General features: G+C 37.8%; 4 protein-coding genes across 4 annotated transcripts; 1 reads left to right on the top strand and 3 right to left on the bottom strand.

The window, feature by feature from the left end:
• Positions 1 to 1,339: 1,339 nt before the first annotated feature.
• Positions 1,340 to 15,833, bottom strand: LOC110068287 (DNA topoisomerase I, mitochondrial-like). Its single transcript, XM_089297565.1, has 22 exons — positions 15,723 to 15,833; positions 15,280 to 15,336; positions 14,643 to 14,753; positions 14,173 to 14,219; positions 13,924 to 13,978; positions 12,885 to 12,945; positions 12,531 to 12,565; positions 12,104 to 12,271; positions 11,401 to 11,630; positions 11,224 to 11,287; positions 10,673 to 10,753; positions 9,843 to 9,887; positions 9,608 to 9,678; positions 9,446 to 9,473; positions 9,044 to 9,125; positions 8,727 to 8,827; positions 8,015 to 8,083; positions 6,344 to 6,535; positions 5,759 to 5,809; positions 5,390 to 5,484; positions 4,992 to 5,141; positions 1,340 to 2,932 (listed from the first exon to the last, which is right to left on the bottom strand). The coding sequence occupies exons 1-22, from the start codon at positions 15,816 to 15,818 to the stop codon at positions 2,830 to 2,832; spliced, it is 1,992 nt and encodes a 663-aa protein (XP_089153691.1). The 5' UTR covers positions 15,819 to 15,833; the 3' UTR covers positions 1,340 to 2,829.
• Positions 15,834 to 16,720: 887 nt separating this feature from the next.
• Positions 16,721 to 18,343, bottom strand: LOC149106879 (uncharacterized). Its single transcript, XM_089297566.1, has 4 exons — positions 18,143 to 18,343; positions 17,992 to 18,054; positions 17,263 to 17,282; positions 16,721 to 17,082 (listed from the first exon to the last, which is right to left on the bottom strand). Exons 1-4 carry the CDS (start codon positions 18,326 to 18,328, stop codon positions 16,818 to 16,820), a joined length of 534 nt encoding a protein of 177 aa, XP_089153692.1. The 5' UTR covers positions 18,329 to 18,343; the 3' UTR covers positions 16,721 to 16,817.
• Positions 18,344 to 18,690: 347 nt separating this feature from the next.
• Positions 18,691 to 20,455, bottom strand: LOC149106878 (uncharacterized). The gene is made up of 4 exons (XM_089297567.1): positions 20,300 to 20,455; positions 20,135 to 20,179; positions 19,968 to 20,001; positions 18,691 to 19,223 (listed from the first exon to the last, which is right to left on the bottom strand). The coding sequence occupies exons 1-4, from the start codon at positions 20,339 to 20,341 to the stop codon at positions 18,997 to 18,999; spliced, it is 348 nt and encodes a 115-aa protein (XP_089153693.1). The 5' UTR covers positions 20,342 to 20,455; the 3' UTR covers positions 18,691 to 18,996.
• Positions 20,456 to 20,929: 474 nt separating this feature from the next.
• On the top strand, positions 20,930 to 27,447 carry LOC110068288 (lysosomal phospholipase A and acyltransferase-like). Its single transcript, XM_020775669.2, has 5 exons — positions 20,930 to 21,083; positions 23,201 to 23,357; positions 23,868 to 24,085; positions 25,239 to 25,585; positions 26,400 to 27,447. The coding sequence occupies exons 1-5, from the start codon at positions 20,999 to 21,001 to the stop codon at positions 26,802 to 26,804; spliced, it is 1,212 nt and encodes a 403-aa protein (XP_020631328.2). The 5' UTR covers positions 20,930 to 20,998; the 3' UTR covers positions 26,805 to 27,447.

Genomic DNA, 27,447 nt, shown 5'->3' with positions numbered 1-27,447 from the left:
TATTTTCAACTCTCTTCTGGGTGTTTGGAAACGAAGTCAAACACATTCTTTCGTGCTTGATATATTACGTAATCAACTATGCTACCAAGTACACGACTGAAATGAAAGCAAAATTTTCAGTACCGTGTCTTCGATGTCACCAACGAATACATGCACCTCGAAACTTTCTCAGTAGTGAGGAAAGTTGTATTACACCATTAAATGAACTTATTGAACTATCTGTGCCATCATTACGATCTAGTATGCACAGAATGAGTCAGACCTCACTCTTAAGTTATCCCACAGAAAGGAGCAATAGTCAAAATTCTTAAGCGTAACATTGCAGAGTAAAAAGTCAAAGAAAAACAGAAACATGTAATAATGGAAACCAGTGTTGTCTAAGCTAAATGAAGGGCGTTTGAAATATTTTCAAGTTGCTGTTTTATATTGTTGGGTTTGGGGCTATGTGAGGAAGAAAAAGCCGAGAAACGCAAACAGCTTCGATGGAGCTTTCTCGAATTTTCTCGAAGACACCTATCAGCCCTCGACTGGTCGAGCAACGATATGACGTGACAAAATTGGAGCAAAATGAACGCTTGAAAAATAATGGACTTGGCCGCCACTCAGCTGTGTTCTATTTGAAATACGTGATTCCGACTGGTTCCCTCATCGTTTGTTATTTGATAATTAATCCACGAGCGCGCGTTGGATATGAGTTGGCTATAATCATCTCATACCCTACAAGCGCGAGTGGAATAATTGTTTAATTAAAAACGCCCCCAAAATGTAGAAAAATAAGATAAAAAATAAAAAAAAATCGTTTACCATATTGGAAGAGCATCCAACAATTTTGGCAGCAGACAACTGCAATGTTCAACTCACTCGTGCTTTGAAGAGTGAACCGTTTCAAGAGCCTGTTCTTTCGTCCCTCCCGAAAATTTAGAATTTGTCGAACTAGTATCTTTCTACATTCAAGTACCATTTTGGATCAATTTACGAGATGTACAAACTTTCTGATCCAAGATGGCCTCATAAATAATCTCGATCACAGATCTCGTCCACAAGAGATCTGGGAACGAGATGACCTCAAGGCTCGATTTTCAACCGCTGGGAAACGAGCCCGCGGAACAAAGACCGGACCTGAGGGAGTAGCAGAAATTGAGCCTGGATGGCCTCATAAGCAACGAAAATATCTCATCTCGTAGAGCAAGCTTAGAGCTACCTATATATACTGAATACAAGCAAAATAGTTTTTATAACTCTTGTTATTAACGCGGGTTTCATCCACTATCCCACCCCATTTTTGTACCACGGTAGGTTTGCTTGTACGCAGCAGCGCGGGGAGGCTATGACGGAAAAGTTTAGTATTAAAAGGCTCTGAAGTTTATTAGATGGACTTTATTAATCCCACAATGCATAGCATTGCCTTGCCTTACAATGGCTATGAAATATCTAAATTTCTAAAACACATACTAAACTAGGCGGCGAAAAACCTGTCCTTGCGTACATAAAAATACTTCCCAATGTAAAACTAACGAGCAATTTTAATGCAGGTTTCCATTTAAAGAGTCTTGTCCTCAAAGAATATGCCCTACAGGAAACAAAGGTGTAGAGCAGTATACGATACCACAAACAACTAAACTTGCTGCATGACAAGGAAGTTGTTGATCATAAAACCCAGCAAGATCTGATGAATTTAAAATCATTTCTGAGTTTATCAAGTCAATTATTTCACTCATTTTAAAGTAATTTCAGCGAGTTTTAAGAGATAGAAGTTAATTTGACACGACCGAAAAAATTAGATCTCGGGTGGTGTTAGAAAATTCTTTAAAGTTTAATCGCAACAACTTTGATCTGCCAGAAACGATGAACGAAAACTGGGGTGTTGCACTTAAGAACGTTATAGATACATTACAATGTTGTCAACTCATTAACTAAGTTACCCAGCATTCGTCACAAAAGTAAAGTAATCACGAGTCAAGTTTCGTCCGTTTCCTCAATGAAATGCTTGACGAAACATGCTGATTCCGTGGTATGCTATGCAATGAAATTTGTTGCAAGTTGTACCAAACATTGCTTTTAAAATGCAACACAGGTTTAAGAATGTTTTCGTTTAGCGAGGCTAATTTAAATGCATACAAAATAATTTTAAATTGGCAGCCATTTATGAAAAGGTTCTATGCCAAGGGAAGTTTTTTTAGTTGTAGCGCCTAAGGGAATATCCGTCGACCATAGCACTTTGCGTATGACGTCATTGGTATGGATTCTTCCGTTCGAAACTCACTCGTCAATCTTGTGAGTTGGGAAAAAATCTGCCCGCAAAGGAGACTTGTTTAATACGAAAGAACTGTTGAGGGACAAACAAGGAAAACAGATAGGTTCCGAACTCGACCGAATTTCAGGAAAAGCTGAAAAGTACTGTGGTAGCAATGTTTGGCCACGAAAACAACTGTGACGGAGGGACATTCGAAAATCACCTGTTGAAATTTTCTACGGTAAAATGTAACATTCCATTTCAAAATAAATAATTAATTAACTTATATCATATAATGTACAATACAAATGGAACTACTCCTGGATAAGTTCCAGACTTGTCTGTTTCGTTCCCATCTTTTAGCTTTCCTAATTTGTTTTTGTCCCATTTAGTTGTGGCGGCTAAAATCTCAAATCATTCGCGCGCGCTCCATCGCTGAATAATAATAATAATAACAAGAATAATAATAATGATGATAACAATAATAATACCATAAAATTAGGTTAAATGAAATTGAATACCACGACAAATGCAAGCATAGTGTGAACTAAAATTGGATGATTATGACGCTAGCTGTAACCGAATAAAAGCCAAGATCAAAAAACAAAGTCTTTGTCCGCCATGTCTAGAGCCCAGGCGAACTTCTCTCGTTGTGTTTTGTTGTACACCTTCTCTACTGGCACCTCGTGCTTTTTGCACCTGAAAAACAGCAAAAGGAAATTGATATATAGTAGTTTTAGACATTTTCGAGTTGTCCCTAACAAAAGGTACTGAAAGGGAAGCTCTACCCCTGATGACAAAGCTTGTCAAATCTGGCGCACGCCATCTCTGAGCCACCCCGCGCTACTGACTCTACAACGTGGACACTAAATCGTAGCGGTCAACCATACGGGCTATCATCAGGTGATCACGTTTCCACAACAGGGGGGAGGCCATTTTGAGATCGCTAGTCTTGATAACAAATGGCGACTCAGATTGGAAAGGAGTACATCGCGGCTTTCTGCGCATTCGCTGCAGTAAACAATTGATTACGTGACATCCTCCACGTGTTTGACGCAAAATATCAAGTTCTGAGAGTAATTTCGATGCGAGTGATTTTCGCGCATTGATTATTGACTTCTTCTCTTTGAGTTTCCGCTTCAAGCGAGAAATACCGCTTGTAGCGCAAGGCTTTGGTCTGTGGGTCCTTCAAATTGGTATTCTCATGTCACAAACAGAATCTCTGTTTTCTAACTTAAGGTTACAGTATACCTTCGGGTCGGCAATTTTCTTCAAATTTGGATTTTTGGGTCAAAATAGTGGTCGAAGAATAATCTCTAATTCCTGAAAAAAAATTTTGAAAAAGGCTTAATATTGGCGGAGAAATGGCGGTTTTACGTTTTCACCGGAAGTAAAAGTTTACCTCTTGATTGACAGCCCTATGGCGCGTATGCAATCAACCGAGACGATTTTCGCGGGAATTACCTATATGGATGTCACGAATTGACTACTCAGTTGATCAGCATTGTTGTTCTGACTACCCAGCATTTTTGATATTAGGCGTGTCTCTATTAAGTTATAAGTAAACATAGACCACGTTTAAACCATGGACCGGTTCGAGAAAGCGAAAACAGCGAAGAACGAATGAAAATACATCAATGAGTGAAGAAGCGAACGTTCGCCACGCGGATGAAGCTATAGTTATCGTATAAGGCGGGCAAATATTTGTGGTAAGAGAAAAGAAAGGTTCTGTAAAAATTTCGGAACTTGACAGCAATAACAGGGATGCTGACAGAGACTCTTCTGATGAGTCCGATATCGACGAATCGTCGGACTCATGCACAGTTGCCCACACACAGTTGCCCTCCGCGCTATCTTTTGTTTGTTTCCTTCGCTCAGCCACTCTAGCGTTCGTATCCTTTTTAGTCTTCCCCATTTTGCCAGACCAGCTTCAAGAAAAACCGAGCTACAGAAAAATTATCTCTCTGCCTTCGGTTCCTTGAGCGCATTGCGAAACACAAGAGTTTTTTAGAGATTCGCGCGTAAATTTCACCAGGAGGTTAACGGTAGTAAAGTTTCCCTGCACTGATTGGCTTAGTTATCTGAGAACCCAGTTGAAGGCGTTTGTGGGCGGAGTTTGTTTTCGAAGCAGAAAATTTTTCTTAGCGCTGTTTTCTCGAATAAATTTTTTCACTTGAAGCAGACACTTTAAAGAGTTATAACTCAAAGGGAATTTGTTCAATCGCTCTTAAATTTGGACAGTGGCTAGTTTAACATATAAACTACAAAAGCGTGTCTGGGAATTGTTAATTTCGAAATACTTTTTCTTCGAGAGCGATTTGTGTACGATCACTCCGCATTTTTTTAATCCTATTTCGAAAATGTTCTGTAACTTTTTACTGCAATCGAATATGCCAAAACGCAGACACGTTTTTTAAGCGCTTTGGGCCCTGAAACCGAGGAAAACATTAAATTGGCGAAAAACGAAATTCGCTTTGACTTGTAGCTTTCGAAAGGTGATTCGGGCGCTCGCATTTAGTGGTCGTGAAAAATTCGACAATTCATTTTCTTTCAAAATTCTTGGTATAGTTTGATAGCCAGCTCCATAAGCTTTAATTTGATATAGGGGTTTAGGTATCTACAGCTTAAACTGTACGCGCTACATCGCTTGCGCGCGAGACACCCCTGAAGGTATACTGTAACCTTAAGGAAACTTCTATTGGGTTCAGAGGTTATCAAATTGTAACCGACATATAAAAATGCTAGAGGTCTCACTTACCACGCCACTGTGATTCGTGGGTCCAGATAATTCAATTTTGAGGTGCCGAGGGCAATCTCTTTGTTTTCTTCCTTATCAGTAGCTGTTACTTCCAGTTTAAAGAGCTGATCCTCCAATCTTTGAGCCTGTGCTTTTTTCTTTTCTAGCTGCCTGAAATGTAGAGTTGAAGTGGTATCATCACATATCTTCGTTCATTCTCCGTGTTGATCTTCCCTACACTTACCATGTTCGTTCCATTGGTTTATTGTTTTATCTTTGGGTTTATTGTTACACTGTACGTTTTTCTTTCTTTCTGAGACTTCCTTTCAACTAGATTTTCTACACCACAGAAAAGAGACTTACTCAAACTGAAAACGTCACAGTAATCAAAGTCAAAACAGAAACACTAAACAGCATACTTTATCGTCTTCTCGTCCTTGCTTTCTTTAAGTTCAATTTTCAATGCCTTGACTTCTTTCTTGGCTTCCTTGATAGCTTTCTTCTTGTCTGCAATCTGTTAAACAAAAACAAGACCAGTAACAATCTTGAGATGTTCATCACATATTCTTTGATTCATATGGGGAAATGTTATTCAAATGACTGTGGAGGCTGAGAAAAGCCAATGACCAAGACAAGATAAACCTAAGGCTGAAATGGGGTAAAACCCCTTTTCGTCGAACAACATTCTTACAGTCTAAGAGCACTAATTCCTGTTAAAAAGAGAAAAAAAAGCATTTACGTGAACTCCTGAAGAACGGTTGTCAATGGGACTATCCAGCACATCATACCTTATTTTGCAGATTTGACATCGATTTCTCAAAAGTCTTCGGAACTGAACGCTGAAACGAAGACAGATAAAGACAAATAATTATTTTTAGGATTGTTCGTAAATTCTGCAACACATAGGGCACTATTCCCTTTTGTTTCGCCTTTAGTACGTTGCAAATGATTGGTTAAAAAACAACCAAAACCAATCACGTCTTGGTCACGTGTGTTATCACGCGCTTGGCGACGGTTACGTTTGTTTGCTTCGGCTTCTGTCATTGGCTCAGTGTCTTGTTTACGTTTGTAGTGGTTAGACCGTTTACTTATTTTGTTTTGTTGTTACGGCATTTCCTTAAAAACGTAGCCTGACAATAACGCAGCCGCCCCTCTTCGCTCACGGCTACTTCAACGCTTCACATGAGAGTAAGTTAATGATTTACGGCTAGAATTTCCAAACTGCTGACGGAAATCTTTTCCAACCGCTCACGAAACTCCAACCCAACCGAGAGCGACGAGGCGAGATGCACTCAGTACCAAGTACCTTATATTTCTCTTCCCAATTTCAATACAACGGTCCAAAAGAACAAAGAACCGGGTGATGCGCATACCTGATGGTTACATAAAATGGCCACAGCACGGTTTGCTCGATTGTAAGACAGCACTTTAGCGTTGACATTATCCTCAGATTCTGTCAGTTTATTCAGCTGTTCTTGTAGTGTCATGGAGGCGTTGTATGTTCGAAACACCTTGGCAGTCAGTCCGTCCATCAGCTCGGTCAAGTACTTGTTCAAGGACGTTGTCTGCAAAAATCAACGGATTATTCAAAATAATGGCTTGACTTGGCTTGCATTACTCAAGCACCATCTAATCACTACTCAAGAATTAGTCACAATGCTAATTTGAATTGCACGCATCACTTTTACCAATTCCTGGTTTCCTCTATGAGAGACTCCAGCAGTGTAATCGACACTGTATGCGTTGGGTTATTGTCTGATCTTTTGGTAAAGTATTTCAGGTGCATAGTCCTAAAAGATCTGACGTGTTTTATCTTAAAGGAGCTAAGTCACGCCGATATTTTGAGTTCTTTTGGCCACGCACAATATTACCTTAAAATTGAAGGAAACCTGGGAATAATACTTTACTAAGAAAGAAAAACACCAAAGAGATAATGATAAAACATAAAGGAACAAGGATGGTAAAGGATGGAGAAGATTGACACGGACTACGAACTTGGAAAATTTACGCTAAACTTCACAACATGTGCAAACTGTGACGTAGCTCCACCTTTAAACTAGGGAGTTAAAGCAAATCACTACGGCTGGTGCTACTACGGCTGCCCTGGCTGTAAAGGTCTGGGGAGAGTACGTCTCGGTGGTCTGCCAAATTTTAGCGAAATACAAAGACGAAAGAAACATCGGCTACGGAGTTTAAAATCTCTTTTATTTAGTTTCTCACAGCCAAATGGCTTCGCTCACAGGAAGATGGCCGTTATTCGCCTTCCTAGGACGAACAGATTATTTCTGAGCGACAGCGAATGCTACACACTTTGCACCATAACAATTTGAGGGGTGAAATATATAATTTCAGAGAAATATATCTCAAAGAATATCGGGTGAAGAACACAAATATATCAATACTCAAAGAAGCAAAATAGCATCATATAGTTTTCCAGATATAAAACATCTTCACAAACCCTCAAAGCAAACTTAACCGAAGAAAAACCTCGTGCTCAACACGAATATTTCAGTTGACTCACTTCGTCATTCCAAAACCTTTGCCAAAACTTATCGTAAATTCAGAATACGGATTTACAAGCTTATGAGAGGCAACCTTGTCACAATCTTTGACTTGAATTGACTTTAAAGGACATAGTATCCAATGGAGTTCTTAAATTGACAAGAGGTCCGTTGAAAAGGGCCAGAGAAGCGAAATAAACCCGACGTAGTAGCCACTACGGCAAAACATCCCGACTCACGTTTTCAGATTTCACGCTACGGCTGGATGCAACCGACGTACATGCGCAGTGTCTCATTTTGGGGGAAATTTACTTCCGGCAGCCGTATCAGCGCCAGCCGTAGCGATTTGCTTAAAGTCCCTAATAACTTCTAAGAAAGACTAATGCGAATGTTATCTGGGTTGAAATTGTTCTGAATACAACTCCCAAGAAGGACTGCAGACCCGTTACGTCGAGCTTGACAAGCATTCGCCTACAGAACTTGTATAGATTCTTGTTCCACCCAAATTTCGCCTTTTTCTTTCCAAACGAATGATATACTTACGGTTAGTCTGTCAAACAGATCATCGCCATCCTGTTTTCTTTTCATAAATAGATTAAGATTCTTGAACACCTGTCAGAAAGAAAAACAAATTGTCCAATACAAAAAAAAAAAAAAAAAAAAAGATTCAAGTTCTCTGACTTATCTCGGCTTCGTCTGATTCAAAGATGATATTTTCACATTCAGTTTGAGTTCTCCAGAAACAGCTGCTTACTTGTATATTTTGTATTCTTTACAAATATCTTTTACAGTCGAACCAAGTGACGCGTACCCCTCAAGATTACATTAATGAATTGATTATTTGAATATTGAACCCGCCAGTCGTTTCAAGAAAGCAATAATGAATTGATTATTGGAAAATTGAACCCACTAGTCCCAAGAATACGGCTAATGGATTTTAAGTTCAAAAAATACAATTTAATATTGAATTTTGAAATGACTAGCGAGTTCAATGTTCAAATAATCAATTCATTATTGCATTCTTGAAACGACTAACGGGTTCAATATTCAAATAGTCACTTCCAATCATCAAAGTAATCTTGAGGGGTACGCTTCACTTGGTTTGACTGTAAACGTCTGAACCCGCTGTTCCTTAGATAACCAAAGATCAAAATCTTCCCAGTGGAACTGTATAAATACTTTCGTTGATTAGTGAAAGTAAGGAAGACAAAGATACATGTACGCACAAACCTCGCATGGATTAGAGAAAGGTTACCTTCTTTTCCACTGGCACAAAGTTCCAATAACGCACAGAGTCTTTACCAAGGAAATCAAACTCAACAACATTCTCCTTGTCTTCCCACTCTTCGTGTAATTCTAGCGAGAAAAAGGATTCAATTAATTAACCAAATCATTTATTTAATAAAAAAGACCAAACTCGAAACTTGACAGTCCAAGCGCTAGCCTGAAAAAAGGAATGTGTTTCTGTTTAAACGTTGCCACATTTGTGGCATCGATAATTGTTTGAAGTCTCTCAAAAACACAAAATAATGAACCACAGGAGAACCACGAAATGTTTATCAATCTACTTACTGATATGCTCCACTCTCAACGAGCAGCAGCCTACAGTGTCAGCTGTTTCTTCATCCTTTTCATGCCCAGCACGAAGAGCAAGCTGAAAACGTAAATCAGAGAGAGTTCTGATCACCATATTAAATGAACTTACTGCTGGCGCAAACAACATTCCCTAAAGTAAGTGATGTGTGTCACAATGATCCACAAAATTTTTCAATGACCTTTTTACTTCAAAACATGAGATAAATCAAATGTACAGTGTACATAGGACTTCACGGAATTTGCTTAATTTGCCTCCCCCCCCCCCCCCCCCCAAAAAAAAAATCGTTTGTGTCAATGATGGATTTATCAGAGAATTCATGGGCACATGAATGGAGATTAAAACTTTTCCTTGCAAACAAGAATTTTGATTTCTTTTACCTTGTCAATAAAGTAGAGAGCAACACCTCTGTGAAAACAAATACAAAAAAGGAAACTATTAACAGCAGAATGATACAGTAATCTTAAATTCACTTCTGGTATGTATGAAGCACATTCAGGTGTTTGTTGTGTAAGAGCCCAGGGATAGCATTGTTAACAAACCTCTGTCGCAGTCTCATTTCTTTTGATTTCCAGTCCCTTTCATAATCCTCTCTAATTCTTTTGACACAGTCCTGTAGAAAGAGTTCAATAATTATTGTGACCATTTGCTCAAACTGGGTCTTTCTCTACCATTGTGATCATTATATAATTGATATATAATTTTAGCTGCCAAATGAGTCATTAAATTCAATATCATCAAGGGCAGTACATACATTGCACAGTACCCACTATTTACCTTCAATTTCCTTGCCGTTTCATACTTTTGCCAGTCCTTTTCACCCTGTAATTTAAATTAATTTTTTTAACATAAAGAAAACAACTACTTGTCTCTTGTCACATGACCACATTTCCAACCCATATTCATGAGAGAACCATCGGAGACAAAACACACCAGAAACATTAGCAGAATGTCGAGTGTATGTGTTAGAGTGAAAGTTACATGTACTTATAGTGTATATGCAGAAAATCACAACCAAGTAGGTAACAGCTAAAGAGAGACACTAGTAAATGTGCATAGATATAAGTGTGGGAGATGTAAGGTCATTGCAATGGCTTCCAGATCAAGCACTGGTCTAGACTACCAGTAGTCTCTCTACTGCTTAGTCTGTCATGCGTGATGCGAAAGAAAACTGCAATAAAAAAATGGCCCCAACGGACTAAGCAAAAGAGGGACCACTCGTAGTCTAGTACTGGTTAGGATCACTGTGTCGTATTCTTAGGCAAGACACTTTAATCTCACACTGCTCTCTGCACCCAGGTGTATAAATGGGAAAGGTGACCTGCTGCTAAAATCTGACAAAATATTATGCTGGAATCAAACCTGTGAATCATTGGCATCCCATCCAGGGGGAGTAACAGTGATTTAATTGCTGACAGTGAGGCTGTCTGCGTGCCACTTAACACACATGTATAGTGCTATAGCTCATTGCTATTAATAACAGTTTTTACTTTTTCATTCAAATTTGAGACATTTGATCAATGAATGAAGGTTAGGGTTAGTAAAAGATGAAATCTGGTTTCCTAGCTAAGTAGATACAATATCCTTTATCTATGAGTATATCTTACCTTTAACCTGGATGTGGGATTCAACATGACATACTTGTAACTTCCTTGAATGTTCTCTACCCAACAAGCTAGCCAGGAAACCTTCACCAAACAACAGCAAATAGAAATTTAATCAAGACAAAAAAAGTGTAGGGCCATGCAGAAATAAGAATTATGCTATTCATACTGTTATTCGTCATACAAAATGTACTGACAAACAAATTTCAATTACCATTAACTTAGAACTTTGAAAACTGACATCTGTTAGACTACAACTGTATTCTGTCACTCCCAAAAGCAAATCTACATGTGAAGGAAGGCACACTGTTCAAGAGTTTCATTATGGGCCGAGTACCAGGCGAGTTGACAGGCTGTGAGGTCAATTTTGCCCACCTGGTTTGGGAATCTGGGGAAAATTTTTCTCATAAAGAAGCTCAGTTCAAAAAAAATGTTGCTTGCCTGTGAAAATGAGCTGTCCTCCTGCTGCAAATGTTAATGTAAACCCTGACTGTTACAAAAATACTTGCCCTGCCTGGACGAATGCCCCCATACTGTATTTAATTTTGTAATACCTTATTATCGTGAATAACTTTTTGCCATTTGTGCCCTTCAGGAGCTTCAGGAACTTTGGCACCTCTACAGAAAAGAAAGCATCAACAAGATTCTTTCAGAATTAAACATGCTTATTATATTAATATTTGTTTATTGTAGCACAGTTGCAACAAAAGCACATTTTCATTGACACATACTCGCCAATGTTTATGATAACATCTTCGGGCATCGTCCTCTTCTTAAACTTTCCCTGCTTTGGATGGTCTCCACGTCCTCGGAACAAGCCAGGAGGTTCAATCTTGAAGTTGCCCACTCTCTGTTTGTGCCCATCCATGAGACAGTAGCCATACTCATTTAAAATTTCCTCGTTTTCTTTTTTCAGTTCCAGTTTTTGTTCCTTTGTCCAATTTTTTCTCTCTTCCGCTTTCTGCAGGAATTAACAAGAAAATAACACAGATATTCATTTCATCTTGCAGCCTGAAATAAAGTAATGTAAGTTATAGCTAGTGATTATAAAGCTCTAGGTTTGAGCTCTAGCCAAATTGATTTCATGGGCAAGATGTTTTTCTCCTGGGGCACCTCTCTCCACACAGATCATAAAATACTACTTTGTTGTAGACATGGTCTGATTGAGAGGGAACACACATGCCTGTCCAGTACTTCTAGCTGCCTTATGCTATGTACAGAAACTGTCTACTTGTACTCAAACTGCCCACCAATCACTTGGATTAATATGGATCTTTTTACAATGACTGTCTTTTCCTTGCAAGACGACAGTCCTTGATATGCAAAGTCATCATCACAAACACTTAGTACATGTACACTGTATTTCACTGCATTATGTGCAGTATTGTACCTATATCAGTCTACTAACAGAGTAGATACTGTGCATTATCAGACCTTCACAAAGTGTGCATGCATTTCTTTGAAGTCACACTTCTTGAGATCTTTGATCACTTTGCGCTCTTCACTTGTCATCTCTTTCCTCCAGTCTTCAAAGAAGTTCTTGTTGAAGATTTCTTTGCTAGTGTAATCATGGTCAAGCATCCTAGCATAATATGATGCAACCTGAGAATATAGAAGCATGTGTCAGTGTCTAATACTTATAACATGATGACAGTGAATATAGAGTAACTTAATTTGAGTTTGCTGGTAGCCTGCAAACTCCTAAAACTAAGCCTCCAAAATCTGTAAAAGTCTAAAAGCTTAAAATGGGTAAATCCAATGATAGGTATTATTAATGTGAACCCAGGGCTTACAATAGGAACTTTATCTCTACTTTAATCTGAAGCGTTGGTAAAGATTCAAAGGACAAGTCCTTTCATACCTCCTCTGCTTGTACACTAAGCTGCATATGGTCCCCTATAAAGAGAGAATATTTCAATAATATTTTCTCAAAATATATTAACATCAATTGCATACATGTATGAAAAGTTTAAACAATCAAGCAATATGAAGGGCAATTAAAGGGAAAACTACTGTCAAAGACAATATGTGATTCTTTATGGAAAATCCATTGCAAACATAAATTTTGTACATTAACTTTACATTTTTATGGCAGGGTGTTTCAAAATGAAGCTGCATGTATGTAAAACAAGAACCACAACAAAACAGTTCTAGACAACAAACAGAAAAACACTACAGTGAGTAAATCAGTGAGTATCAATCAGCAACAGCTTACCATCATAATAAAACTTCACACTGGCAGGCAGAGGTTCGTACGCAGGCGGAAAGTACGGTCCCTAGAAAAACGATGATCCAGGTGATCACAAAGATTATAATATTCTGTCATAATGATACTCTTACAGTACTTATCAGTTAAACATGTGAGAAATCAGTCAACCAGAGTCTGTACAGTGACTGTTGATGAGAACTGAGACTTAGGAAAGACAGTCACTATACATTCCACTGTATATTTAATTAATACATGTATATAGATTTGTAGCATTCATGTGCATGACTCAAACGAGTAAAGAGTACATGTAGATAAGAGTCTGTCAAATACACTATGCAAAAAATGTCAGGCAAGCAAATTCTTATCAACACCTGAGCACATGTACAGGTACTTCTGGATTCACAACAGGTGATTTAAGCAATAGACCACAAGCTTTTACGGTTTATAGGCTGATAAACCACACGGGATGTTGGAGGAACATGAGATGAACTCATAAATCACAAGCTGCAGGCGAGTGATTTACAAATTCTTCAATGTTCTTCCAACATCCCAAGTGGTTTATCAGCCTATAAACCATAAAAAACTTGGTCTATTAGTTTTATGTAATAATTCAGAAGACATGCAAAATTTCCATGAGTTTACTGGCACAATAAACCATAGCTGATTGACCAATCAGGGCACGCACACTGATTTGATTATTATATAATAGAATATATCTAAGCATGAACTCCGGTAGACTTTCACTTTTATTTTCAATGGAGCCTTAAAACTGCTTTGATTGTAAGAAGTGATAATCTGAAAAAGGACACTTGTCATCTCAAAACAATTTTTGAAAAAATTGAAATCAAAATGCAGCGGCACCTTTACTTATAACAAACACTCTAAACTTCAAAATTATCCTGTTTCTCCACAAGTCAAGTTGTGATCACGTGTAATAAATTATTAACCTATTGCTGAATTGCTGACTTTACTTATGTTTGCATGTTGGCATGAATGCACCAGACAATGGTGACAAGAAAATGATAAAATTAGAAATTGTGACTACCTTGTGTTCCATGTGTAACCATTTTACACCTTCAGGGAGTTGCTCTTCTTCCCACCTGAAGAATGACGACTAAGTTACACACAAATGTACATTTTTGTATTCATTAAAAAAAAAAAATACAATTCAAGGAGAAGAATACCAACACTCATTTCTGAATCCTGAGTAAAGCTTCATGTAATCAAGTGTGTGTATTGATTTATTTTGTCATTTAACAACATCACAAAAAAAGGACAAGCATTGTAAACAAACCATTTCCAAACTTCTTTCTCTTCTTCTTTCTTTTTCTTTCCCTTCTCCTACAGAAAAGCAAAGTGAAAGCAACAGAAATTCACTAAACATAAATTAAGTTGCAAAGAAACTTAGACACAAATCACTATTACTGCAAATAACTACAATTTCAAGAGTCAAGGGACATTTCACAGGAATATCCAAGCCCACCCCAGGAAAGGTCATTGACCATTCCAAGGGGAAAGTAGGGGAAAGGTCAGAAACCAACTGTATACTTTCAAGGAAATACAGCGTACAATGTGAAATATTGTACGCTGTGCGTAATACAGCGTACATGTAAACAGAATTTCAAGAGGGGTGAGAGATTCAAACCAAAGAGCCATTTTTCTTGTCAAGTGTTTTCCAGTTTTTGATGGAACACAAGCACACACCTCTCTAGTGTTTTGCATCCATGAAACTCATTCCTAGAAAGAAAAATAACAGCTTTTCACCTCTTTCTCTGATTTTACGTCCTTCCCTTCTTTCTTGGCTTTCTTTTTCACTGATCCACCCTTGTCCTCTTTCTTCGCTGACTTTGTTGCACTTTTCTTGGCACTCTTTGCCTACAAACAAAATGAAATAAATTAGACAACAACTTACGCCAAACGGACATTTCGGTCAGCAGACCTGTAATGAATCATCGTCCAGGTCACTATCATTAATCAATAATGTCTTCCTGTATTCAACATAATTTATTGCTTTTATTTTCTGCAGTTACATGTTGTCACTTTTCAGGAAACCCTAGCTACATGTACACTGTATGTAACAATTTAAGATAAAATATTTCAACATCTTTCTAAAGATCTCAGTTAAACCCTCCATGAAAGTCTGAACATTTCTGTTAATTAATGTCCCTGAAATACATGTACATGTACCCCGAATATGTTTCACAGTAACTTAATCCTGAGGCAAATTTCACTTTCTCCATTAGTTAGTACACTATTTTGTTACATCTCTTAGAATACATGTTCATGTCTCAGTACTAAGAATTATACCTAGTACATCTCTAACAATTTTTCCTGATTTAATACAAATTTGCTTGATTTGAGTAAGATCCAGTTCAAAGTCCAGGCATATTAACACACTCACCAATGGCTTACTGTCCTCATCACTGTCATCATAGCTAGCACTCTTCTTCCTTTTGCGCTGTTAGTGGTATTGAATGTGTAATTAAATAAATGACTGTTAGTTAGATCATGATACATGTATAAAGAGCCTTGTACTTGGCTGGTACCTTTGTCACATGTATTGATGGGAAGATGGGAAACCAATATCACTCAGGCATTAGCAATACACAGGACAGTGTATATGGTGTACATACAGGACACGAGTCAGTTTTTTTTGAACATGTTAAATTTCTGAACTCACTATGAGTCACCCTGTTCTTGTAGCAGAGCAGTGATTTGAGCATCTGACTGCTGTGAGGTCATGGTTCGGCTCCTGACAAAGACTCAGAATTGTTTTCTTTGTTAATGGCTCATGGCTATTGAAATTAAATCTTTCTCATTTCTTGCAGAGCATTTAGCATTTACCTTTACACTAGATGATCCAGAAGACTTTGTACGCTTTTTGTTTGCAGGAGTCTTGTCCAATCTGATTACAACAAATCTTGTTAGTTTTTTATTCATTACTCAGGGTTCACACAGAAAATTGCAACCTTTTTTTCAGAGACTTTTCAAGCTGTAGTTAGAAGGAATGATTCAAACTCAATTTTTGCTTCTGTTTCTGTTGTTTTGAAAATAATAGAAGCACTTTTAATTGTGCTTCACCAAAAATGAACAGATACACATATAAAAATGAGTGTAAACATATACAAGTTTAAAATTACAAATTCAGTTACCACAAGACAAAATATTAGATTACATGTATGACTGTAAAATTTTTGATATTCATGAAAAAGAGAGATCAAGAACATTTAGATCCTACAAGTTTACTGACATCATGTACATTACCATAAATTAACAGCTAAATCATAAATTTATCTAGACTGACGTTTTTTCTGGATTCAATTAAAGCTTGCAACCATCATGCACGTACCAACCTTGCAGACTGTTGAACCAATAATAAATTCACCAGGACGACATGAAAGAAACAACAAGATAAAAACTAGGTTAAAATAGCAGAGTTTGCATTATGTGTACAACAGTGTACATGTACAATTGAGAGATGGTATACCTGACTTATTTTCTGAAACTTTACAAACTTGTGACTATATATGTGTTTAAATTAAAAAATATATATACATGTATAATAACGATTTCTCTACCACTGTTGGATGTGCCTGCTATCTCAGGGTATGAAGGAATAAGGTACATGTACATACAAAACAACATACATGTATAATACCATCTACTGTGCCAACCCTCCCAGATTATCAGGGAGTCTCCCATTCAAAGACTGAATCTCCTGGTCTCTCATACAGGTCACCAAATCTCCTGGATACAAAAGAAAGCATTCGAAGTACACTTTTCACCCTAATTGTGCCTGATTTTTTGCAGTTCAGAGGAAATTTCTTTGGATATTTGATAAATTTTTGTGGTTGAATTGGTCGAATTCTACTTTTCAAAGCATTTTTTATAAGTAACTGATTAGGACGTTAGAAACAAAGTACATGTAGTTTAAAAAATTTATACTATTAATCTAACCAAGGGTTCGTCATCATCACTTTCAACTGGTTTCTTTGAGGCCTTTCCACTCTCAGATTTCTTTGCCTTTTTTGCAGAATCATGCTTTTTTACAACATCCAGTTTCTTGTCAAGTTTTTTCTCAGGTTTTATGAGTTTTCCGTTCTTTGCTTTATCATGTTTTTCAGGTTTGCCTTTCTCATCCACAGCACTGTTCAATGCTGATTTCACTGGTTTTGAGGATGGACTTTTGGGCTCGGTCTTCACCCTAAACAAAGAGTTGGAAAATGTAAATGATCAAGAGAATTTATAAAGGATTGTATACATGTACAAAATCACTTTGCTTTTGATTTATCAGGGGGTGGGGACTCATTCTGAAGGAAGGTACCAGTAATGATAATACAACTGTTCTGTACATGAACATATAGACGCATTCAAATGAACTTACTTGTGTTGGGTCCTGGCAGCCTAAACAATAACAAAAAAAGACTCTGGTTGGTTAATTTGTACATGTACATGTAACTTTGTAACCAATATTCAATTCAAAACAGACAACTTCAACTACCACTGATACAATGTACATGTATGTTTACATAATTTAACTGATCTTATCATAGCCAACTTCTCTTGCTAAATAATTTGCTTCAACATTTACTTGTAAGCAATCTTGAGGCAACTATCTTGCAAGATGCTGTTTGCTATACATAGTCATACCTCATTGGAAACAATCACTTTTTGCATGCCCAGGGTAGTTACATACTTTGTTACTTACAGTACTTTTCCTTAACTGTGCTTTTTGCTTATTAACCTCCTTGTAGTTGGCTTTAAAATCTTGCTGTATCCAAATGCACATGCAAAAGGTGACCACTAGGGCAATTTTGATGAGTCTCTGAAAACATTACATTTTATCCTTCCCTTTCTTATCGCATTATTTCATTGGCAGACACTTGCCCATTGTTGTGTGCTTCACAGAAAAATCTCCTAGTCTTGAGTGGCAAGAACAGCCTTTTTTTTTAAACCCTGCTAGAGCAAGAGTACGTTGTAGCTATACATGCAGTGCACTACAGCCAAACGTCTCCACAACAGCTGCCTTGGAGACAGAGAAAAGTTGCAACATAGAGAGGAGGCCATTAATGGAGGTTTGACTATATTAATTAAAATATCAAGCAAACCTCACCAAGGGGACATCATCATCATCATCACTTGCAGCATGACTTGACGCAGCATGTACATGTTTTGCCTGAAAAATGAAACCAGTTTTATAATAACATAAATTATTGTACTCAACTGTAAATGACATTGGCTCCCTTATCACTACATGTACTCACTGGTGATGGGATTTCCTTTTTGACATCTTGAAGTGACTTCATTCCAGGTGATCGGTTGTGATCCTGTTTCACTTCAGAATTGACATGTACCTTGTGTGGTGACCAGTTCATACTGTCATTCAGTTTCACTTGTTTAGATGGACTGTGCAAAGACCTAAATGTTACGACACCACAAAATAAGGCCATGCAACAACAGGTTTTGTAAACAGTAACTTTGACACTTGTAATTTCAGGACTGCTCCTTAAATTAAAGAACGTTCATCATTTAAATGAAAAATTTGAAGTCCAGTGGTAACACTGCTTGTAACCAACTTGGGAATTCAAATAATTCTCACTTCTTCATCCACAAGAGACCAAGGTAATTTGGGAAGAACTCTCTAAAACCAATTAACTACATATTAAGACAGACTTTAGCTCTTTGACAATGGTACATGCCTGTCAAAAACTGTCTAGACTGTTCAAAGAAAAAGCGAGCAAAGAGAGCATAAAGCCGTTTGTAATAAACATACTCTAGTATATATTTTATTTTTTATCCTTGTAATTTAAAATTTTGAAGCTTCAGTTTTTAATTCCGCATAGTAAATTTATATAAATTTTAAGAAAATCTTTCCTTGCTCTTCAAAAACAGATCTTAAAAATCTTGAACTCCTGGAATTAAAAAAGGTAACAACAGTTTACAACGAAGAATCATCGTAATCTAACCAATTCAACTTTCTTTCAAAACTATAGACTACATTAGGACAAACACCCTTACCCCTCCCCTACAGGTACCAATATTGTTCTACCATCATCAAAAGAAACAAAATGTCCGTACAAGCGAGGGCTTACCTTTCTCCATCCTAATTGCCACAAAATCAGCATAGTCCAAGATAGAGATCGTGCAAGCATGAAGACAAAAAAGACAAGAAGATGAGTATACACGCAAAACTGAAAACACAAAATGAAATGACATGAATCGAAATGCGCCGGCTTTCACAAACAGGCTTCTCAGGTGATGCCGAGCAAAATTTTCGGTGAGTCTGTATTATTAAAAGATGACTTACGTGAGAGGGTGTAAGTTTGATTTTCTTCCTGTCGGGGCCTGTACAATTTAAAGACATAACCACTAAGTTAATCGCGTGTTCTATATCGTGTCGTAAATGATGAAGGAATCATTTCACTTCGGAAGTTATAAGCTTAAGCTTACTTCTAAATGCAGTTTCAAGTACTTGTTTTAAACTAGCGCTACGGGCTTCATCACCCGTGCCTTTTCTATAAACGTTTATCAAATCGATTAGGAAAGAATGCACTGGTTTTTGAAAGCCGGGAAAACAATTCAATAACGATGTACTCAAAGACAACGGAAATAATTTCGATCAACCTTGCAAACTGGCTTCAAAATGGACACGAATCGAAAACAACAAGACAATTTTGAAATCGCTTGGAGTCGCTTACTGACGTAGATCAAAACGTATTCTTTCGATGCCATTTACCGGTTTTAACTGAATTCTACCTAAAAAGGATCGTAAAGCCTGATTGACGAATAAAGAAGATTAACTTCCTTGTAATACGGAAAGGGACGGATAGTTGGAATGCCAAGCAATATGGCTAAAAGCTGGGTAAATGAACCGATTTAATACATGTGCTTCGAGGTTCAAAAGGAAAAATCAAGTTAGTTCATGAAACAATGTAGAGAAAAAAGCTCTCTATGTTAACTTTGATTACAATAAAAACGCCAAAAATTACACTAGCATTTTAAGCGACAATAAAGCACTGTAATGTACAGGAGTTAAAACTTGAAAAGTAAGCCTGAAATTACATGAATTGAATGAGCGGTCGATCGTACCTTCGTTCCCGACCGGCTTTTGTTTCCTCTGCGCCTAAAACAGAGTAAATTCACGAATATATACGACTTAGCAATAAAAATTGTACAAAAGCTTGTTGAGATTTGTAAAGCAAGTCAAGTTTTCCATCGCTACATCATTTCCGAAAGATTAGCGAATCTGTACTTACCAGTGGAACATCATCATCTTCAGAAACCCCTTCATTCGCCGCCGACTGCAAGAAATATTGCTTTTAGACACAAGCTACTTATCAAGCACGAATAAAAATCGAGAGAGAACTGAGAAATCTTCATTTGATAAATCTTCGTCAAAATCTTTTGACAATAATTCTTACGTGTTTCAACTGAGCGAGATGTTGGTTGGTTTCTCCGTTCATTCCGGCAAGAAATTGGACGAAATTTTTTCTAAGTGTCGTTCTCCAACGAAAAGCGAAGGACAAAGAAAACGCTAAGTCTCCAGTGACGACTAGTACGCAAGCGTCAATACCACGTGATTCGATCTTTGTGTGCGTACCACAGGTCACCGGAAGCTCTTTTTAACATGTGCCACAGGTCCACAAACTTATCCTGCGACTTCCCCTGTCTTCATAGTCTTCCCCGTTTTAAATATATTTATGAAGATCTTAAGGTACGTTCAACTACTTACGTCAAATTTTCGGATACGAAACATCGCAACATTAAGGTCAGAGCCATGGGTCATCATCGCCACAGAAAACATCGTCGAGCGCGCTATTTTGGCGTCTTAGCGTTTTGCTGGGGTAAGTCAGGCAATTTAGATCTACTTCTCCCGCCTTTTTGTAAATATTTTTGAGTCCTTGCGTGTGTTTAGCCATCAGGCTGCCGTAAAATTGCTTTAGACGGTCATACCAAATAGGAACATTCTGGGGTCTCCCGTAGAGGGGCTAGCATCAGGAGCTTGGGGGAGTGCGCGGAGGCGCGTCAATAACCGCTGAACTTCTATACTGCTGACTCAAAACTTGGAACAAGCAAACTTCGTCCGAACTTCGCCCGCACGGCACTGGCCTTTGGCCAAAATGAGCATGGAAGTTTACCTCGTGATTGTCGTTCTGTTTGTGGGTAACGTTGCCTTATTGGAAGCAAAAACACCACTTGTTATTGGTGAGTTACACAAGGAAAAATTTTGTCCATGGTTGCTTTGTTTTGGAATGAGAATGATGTCCTTTTCAGTTCAAGCCGATCAACAATACCGGTACAAAAATCGATCTGGACTCGAATATTATGCATACTTTTTCCGTAAAAAGATGCTTAATTATTGAGTAGTGTAATACCTTATTTTAATGCAAAGATGGTTGGGTATCAATTATTGTACATTGCAACGTAATCGTGGGGAAAAATACCGTTAAATTGCGATAAGAAAGGTAAACAACAGCTTAAATAATAATAAGTTACGTACGTAAAAACTTTGTGACGCTGTGAGTTTGAAAAATCGATCTGGACTCGAATGTTATGCATACTTTTTGCGTAAAAAGATGTTTATTTATTGAGTAGTGCAATACCCTATTTTAATGCAAAGATGGTTGGGTATCAATTATTGTACATTGCAACGTAATCGTGGGAAAAAATACCATTAAATTGCGATAAGAAAGGTAAACAACAGCTTACATAACAATAAGTTACGTACGTGGAAACTTTGTGACGCTGTGAGTTTGAATTTGCATTTGAGTGTTTCACTTTAATGTTATTGTAGTTTTGATTCTGTATGCTATTCCTAATGGAATAACTGCAACAAGGCTTCTTACTATGATGTGAGATGGCTTTTTTGTTGTGTTGTGTTTGGTGTTGGCCGATGTGCTCTTTGTATAACCGTGTCATGTGACCTTGACCATCATAAAGATGGTTGTAGTGTGAAATACATGTAGATACCAGAAATGTAAAGGGCATGTTGTAACTGAGGGCGATTTTGTACTTTACGGCCAGAAACGGAACTTTCAATGTTTAGGAAACCATTTTTATAAGCAATGACTTATGACATCATCGCTTAATGCTGGCATACAACATTTCTTTGGATAAGTGATGTTGCGCTTATGTCGTGCACCATTTATCCTGAATTGAAGTGAGGAGGACAGGGAACTAAACCCGTTTCCTTGCAAACCGCCATCTTGATTTTCAGGATCAAGTGAAATCATTTTTCAGTGGCTTGTAGCATCGACAAAGTTTTTCCAGTTGTTAAACGCAGGTATTGGGACTGGAGTGATTGTTGTATTTTATCCATTGTCTTCTAGTTACGTTTAAGCATCAGTTTGTTTGTTTATTTTCCAACTTTCTAAAGAGAATTTTAGAAATGGCAGTTAATTGTCATCGCTTCTGCATGCATTGTGTGCCGTTCATTGTGTTTAGTAACACTAGTATTTCGTGCAATTCACGGTTTGAATATGCAGGCATTAATTTTCACTTGTGTAAAATTTGCAAGTATGTTTTTTGTGAGTCTTAAATAACCTGTTCAATTTTTGTCAATTGGTGAAGTATGCAAAAATAAAGATATACAATTTGTATAACCGTGTCATGTGACCTTGACCGTCATAAAGATGGTTGTAGTTCAAAATAGATGCCAGAAATGTAGTGTGGGATGAAACTGAGAAAGAGTTCCTATTTTTAAGGCCAGAAATGGAACTTCCAGTTTTTAGGGAACTATTTTTGTGTTGAGTAGCACTTATTTCGTGCAATTGTTTGAATATGTGGGTGTTAATTTTCACTTGTGTAAAATTTGCAGGTGTGTTTTTTGTGAGTCTTAAATATCCTGGCCAATTTTTGTCAATTGGTGAAGTATACAAAAATAAGGATGTGCCAAAAGAAGTACGCAAAAAAGTACGTTTATGTATGGCCGATTTGAATTTAACTGCTTATATAATTTAGAGAATTTGTATTTAATCATTGAGAATGATATTGGGGCTTGGCTTTAAGTAGAGGTCAGTTATTGTATATTTCAAGGAAGAAATTGGTGCCATAACGTTTTGACGCAGCCAACTTCATTATCAAGAGTCAAAATTGTTAGAGAAAATCTTACAATGTAGTTCAAGAAAATAGCCAATCAAACAATGTGTTTCCAGAGCCATCTTTTCCTTGTGCCAAGGTGCTACCAGCTTAGAGGGGCAGGTACATGTAGCTCTTGGGATGAGAATGGGCTGAGTCAATAATCAAGCCAAGAGAATTATTTTGCCACCAACAAATCTAACACTGTGTTGAAGGTGTTAATGTGATATACTCTTTAACTGTAGTTCCTGGAGATGGAGGTAGTCAACTTCAGGCTCGCATCAACAAATCATCAGTGCCACACTTCTGGTGCGAGAAAACCTCAAGCTCCTGGTTTGACCTGTGGCTGAGTGTAGAGTCACTGTTTCCAAAAGCTATAGATTGTTGGGCTGACAATATCAAGTGAGTCTTTGACACTTGTGCAGTTTGTCTTACATCTGGATCACTCTACACCTAGCGTGTTATTGCTAAATCTCTGAAGTTATCAAGGATAATGTGGTAGTTGTGCTGCAACATTAAGCAAAACTCATTCACCTCTTTGTCACTTAAATGGTAGTAAAACAAATCCACCAGCCACCACTATAATTCTGTACAACAGACAATGCAAGAAACCAAGTTCATTTTTAAAAAAAAGCTGGTAAAGGGGGGAAACTTACTGAATGTCATTCAATCACAAGAGTGATGTATGGAAAAATACGCCTCTTTGATCCTGGAAGAAGTGACATATGGAATCTACAAATGGTTTAGGTTCCAGTTACAGAACACTCCACTCCATATACATCTACTTTCAAAACATGCAACTTGTTAACCTGTATGTCTGTTCTTGCTTTGTGCATTGTACATTGTAGTAAGTTGCAGTCTCATTAAAATGGCCACATATACTTTACTGGTGCTGCTTTTCATATCCAACAGACTTGTTTACAATCATTCATCAGGGAAGATGGGCAATTCACCTGGTGTGGAAGTTCAAGTTCCATATTTCGGCACAACTAAGGGTGTGTCATATTTAGATCCTTCTCTGTACCACCCTGGGGAATATTTTGCTGATATGGTCTCTGCTCTGGAAAGTATTGGGCTTAAGGATGGTGTGTCGATAAGAGCTGCACCATTTGACTTTAGATATGCCCCAAGTAAGTGTTAAGCAACAACTGACAATACTGTGCATTAGTGTATTTTCACAAAACTAATGTAGGAGAAAAGATTGTAGCATCTATCTGCAATCTACAAGTGTGAACTTTTGACAGGCTCACCAGAGAATTTCTGAATAATATAATTTGCAAATATGTTAGTTTTTATGTCAATGCTTTTAAACTTCCCCTAGTGTCCAATCATGATCTCAAAATGTGTGCAATATTTAGTCTACAGTATATGCCATAAATCCTCGAATTAGCGCCACCCCTTCCCTCGAATAAGCACCCCCTTTGAATAAGCGCCCCTCCTTTCGGCAAAAATTTAAAATAAGCGCCCCCCTCCCCTCCCCCCATTTTGTGGACAAGTAATGAGCCAACAAAGGATGTATAGTTTTCATCGTGTAGTATTAGATTTGTACATTGTTTCAGTTTGTGAACACGTTAAGTGAACACGTTGAACATGTTAAGTACTAACGGTGCTGTGATTTAAACTTAAGGATCAGCTTTTTACGTTGGTAAACAGCTTACATGTATGCTGTTGTTTATGTGCAGATGATATATTAAAAAAATGGTCAGATCAGGCCACGATTTGGGAAAAATTAAATAAGTGCCCCCCTCGACGAAGCCCCCCCCCCCCCCCCCTCGAATAAGCACTTCCCATCTTCTTCTGAATTTGAAATAAGAGCCCCAGCGCTAATTCGAGGAAGGGGGAAAATGGCTACAAGACGCTCAGAAATTGAATTTTACTGCCAAGTGTCTCTACACTTTTGTTGCGCATTGAAGTTTCCCTCTAGAAATGTGTTTCTGGTCTTGTTTAGGAGAATTAAGAGCAAAATCTGTAATTCATGTACTTGAATCTTCTCTGCCAGTAACTTTGTTCAAATGTATTGCTATAGTAACTGTATTTTGTACTCCATTAATCTGAGCACCAACAAGCCACCAAACTCTGGTCATATTAATTAGCTAGTTTTATTAAATCAATATTAAATTAATGAACCAGGAAATGACTGACTAAGCTCTACTATCGTCTAGTACTGTAGAATGATAATGAAATGGTTGTGAATACAAGTTGTCTGGAAGGGTTTTACAGATGAGGTATAAATCTCTATAAAATAATAGCTTGATTTAGCCCTATTTGAACATTTATTTGCAGATTCAGCTCAAGAATACTTCATCAACCTTCAGGCTTTGATAGAAGATACCTATGTCAAAAATAATAAGACAAGAGTAGTTCTACTCTCTCACAGCCTAGGATGTCCATACACACATTACTTTCTTAGCAAAATGCCACAGGACTGGAAGGACTTGCACATCAAAGTTTGGATCACGGTGGCCGGGGCATGGGCTGGGGCAGCTAAGTTGATGCGTATATACGCCTCAGGGACTAATCTAGGCTTTCCAGATGTAGTTCTTGAACCACTGAATCTTCGGCCAGTCCTTAGGACGTATGAAAGCACTGCTTTTCTGATGCCCAGTCAACATTTCTGGTCTGCGGAAGAGGTGGGTATAGCTTTAATTGGTGTTTACACTCAGTGACTTTGCAGGGGTTTCATTGAGGGCTAGGCACTTGGGAAACTGACTGGGCACCTGGTTTGACCATCTGCAGGAAAGTTTTTCTTTTCAAGGAAGTTCAGAGCATTGTGCCTGCCTGTGAAAACCAGTTGCCCTCCTGCTGCTCAAGGGAAGGCACATTGGAGAGAAGGTGCTTGTTAGGAGTGGGGTACAAATTTTTTTTGACACTATACATGTACCTAAACATCTGAATGTGATACAATATTTTAATGACAAACAACATATACTGTAACTCAAATACTGTAACATCATAGATTCTGACAGTGATAATATAGATGTTATGCCCATATGAGAAAGCAGACTTCACAATTCATTGGTCCAGTTCCATGTCAATATCTGGGTTGCTTATGGGAAGGGGGTACCTATTAAAATAGTTGGACAATGCTTTCTACTTAACTTAATTATTTTTGTTTGCCCAATTGAAGCTGCTTGTAGAATGTTTCACGTCATTTCATTTTTCTTGCCACTCAAGAGTATTTTTGGTGTAGCTGTGATTTACAAATGTATCCAACCATGGGGCATCCTTGGAGATCCAGGGCACTTAATGGGGTTAAGGAAAAGTTAAAATGATGGGAAGAAAATTCAGCGAAGGAAATTGTTGGATAGAAGCCCCACGTTTTTCTTTGCCGACTTTTCTTGCTGTCGTTTTGACTTTCTTTGGCCCGCACTGACTACCCTTGGGTCGCCAACTATGACCATAGGGCTGATACTGTTTACAACATTATTTTGTTTCTCCTTTTAGGTAATTGTCCAAACAACTAATCAGAACTACTCTAGGGGTAACCTTGAGAAGTTCTTCCTTGACATCCAGTACCCAGACGCCATTAATATAAGCAAACAAGTTCCACCAGTCTGGATTGATGATCCTCCCAATGTACCCTTGTACTGCATTTACGGCACTAATGTGTCTACGCCCGAAAAGTTTGTTTACGGTGCAGATGAGTTCCCTGATACATTTCCCCAGACGTTGTTTGGAGATGGTGACGGCACAGTCAATATTCGCAGCCTGCAGGCTTGCCACAGCTTTGTGGGCAAACAAAAACAACCAGTAGTTATCAAGTCATTTTCAAATGCTGAGCACATGGGAATCATTGGAGATGAGAGGCTGATCGAATATGTGAAAAATCTTATTAGTTCAATGCACTAAAAATGGACATTGATTAAAGGGCTGTTGGGAACATAAGAAAAATATCTAAAAAAGTACATGTATGTCTAGGAAATATTCTTGTATTAATGGATAACAATGACTGTGCCCTTTGGGCACACGTGAACAAGCTTTCAGTTCCTAACTTGTTCTTTGAAATCCTAATTCTCCTTACCAATTTGCATACATGTACATTCATCTAAATACTAGTTCTGAGAACTTGGCATTTCATCAATTCTTTTTTCTTTATTACAGTCTGGTTTTGTCCCTGTTGATACTGACACCTTATCTTGATATAGACACTGTTGATCCTATTGGTGGTCACTCAATGGTGCATGATCGACTAGTTGACGTGAAAAATATATTAAGAGCCTATAAAATTTGAAATTACTTCTCAAGTGTGTTCTTGGCTTTCTCTACATGTACTTTTGTTGTTAGCTTTTGTACGTTTTGAAAAAGTAGGATATCTAGTGTATAGTAAGCCAGTTACCTGTGGTAGTTTATTAAATTATGACTATTTAAAATGACAATGCATTCAGCATCACTATTCAGAATGGTTTTAATGTAAATTAAACTTTTTTTCTGTTTTTACTGATAAGTGACCATCACGATAGTAGTGTTAATTAAAAAGACGGTAAACTGAAAA

Source organism: Orbicella faveolata, unplaced genomic scaffold (assembly GCF_042242905.1).
Source record: "Orbicella faveolata isolate gen_17 unplaced genomic scaffold, um_ofav_v1 contig_3, whole genome shotgun sequence".
NCBI classification, from domain to species: domain Eukaryota; kingdom Metazoa; phylum Cnidaria; class Anthozoa; order Scleractinia; family Merulinidae; genus Orbicella; species Orbicella faveolata.
Note: the sequence above shows the minus strand (reverse complement) of the source record. Positions and strands in the feature narration are given on the sequence as shown.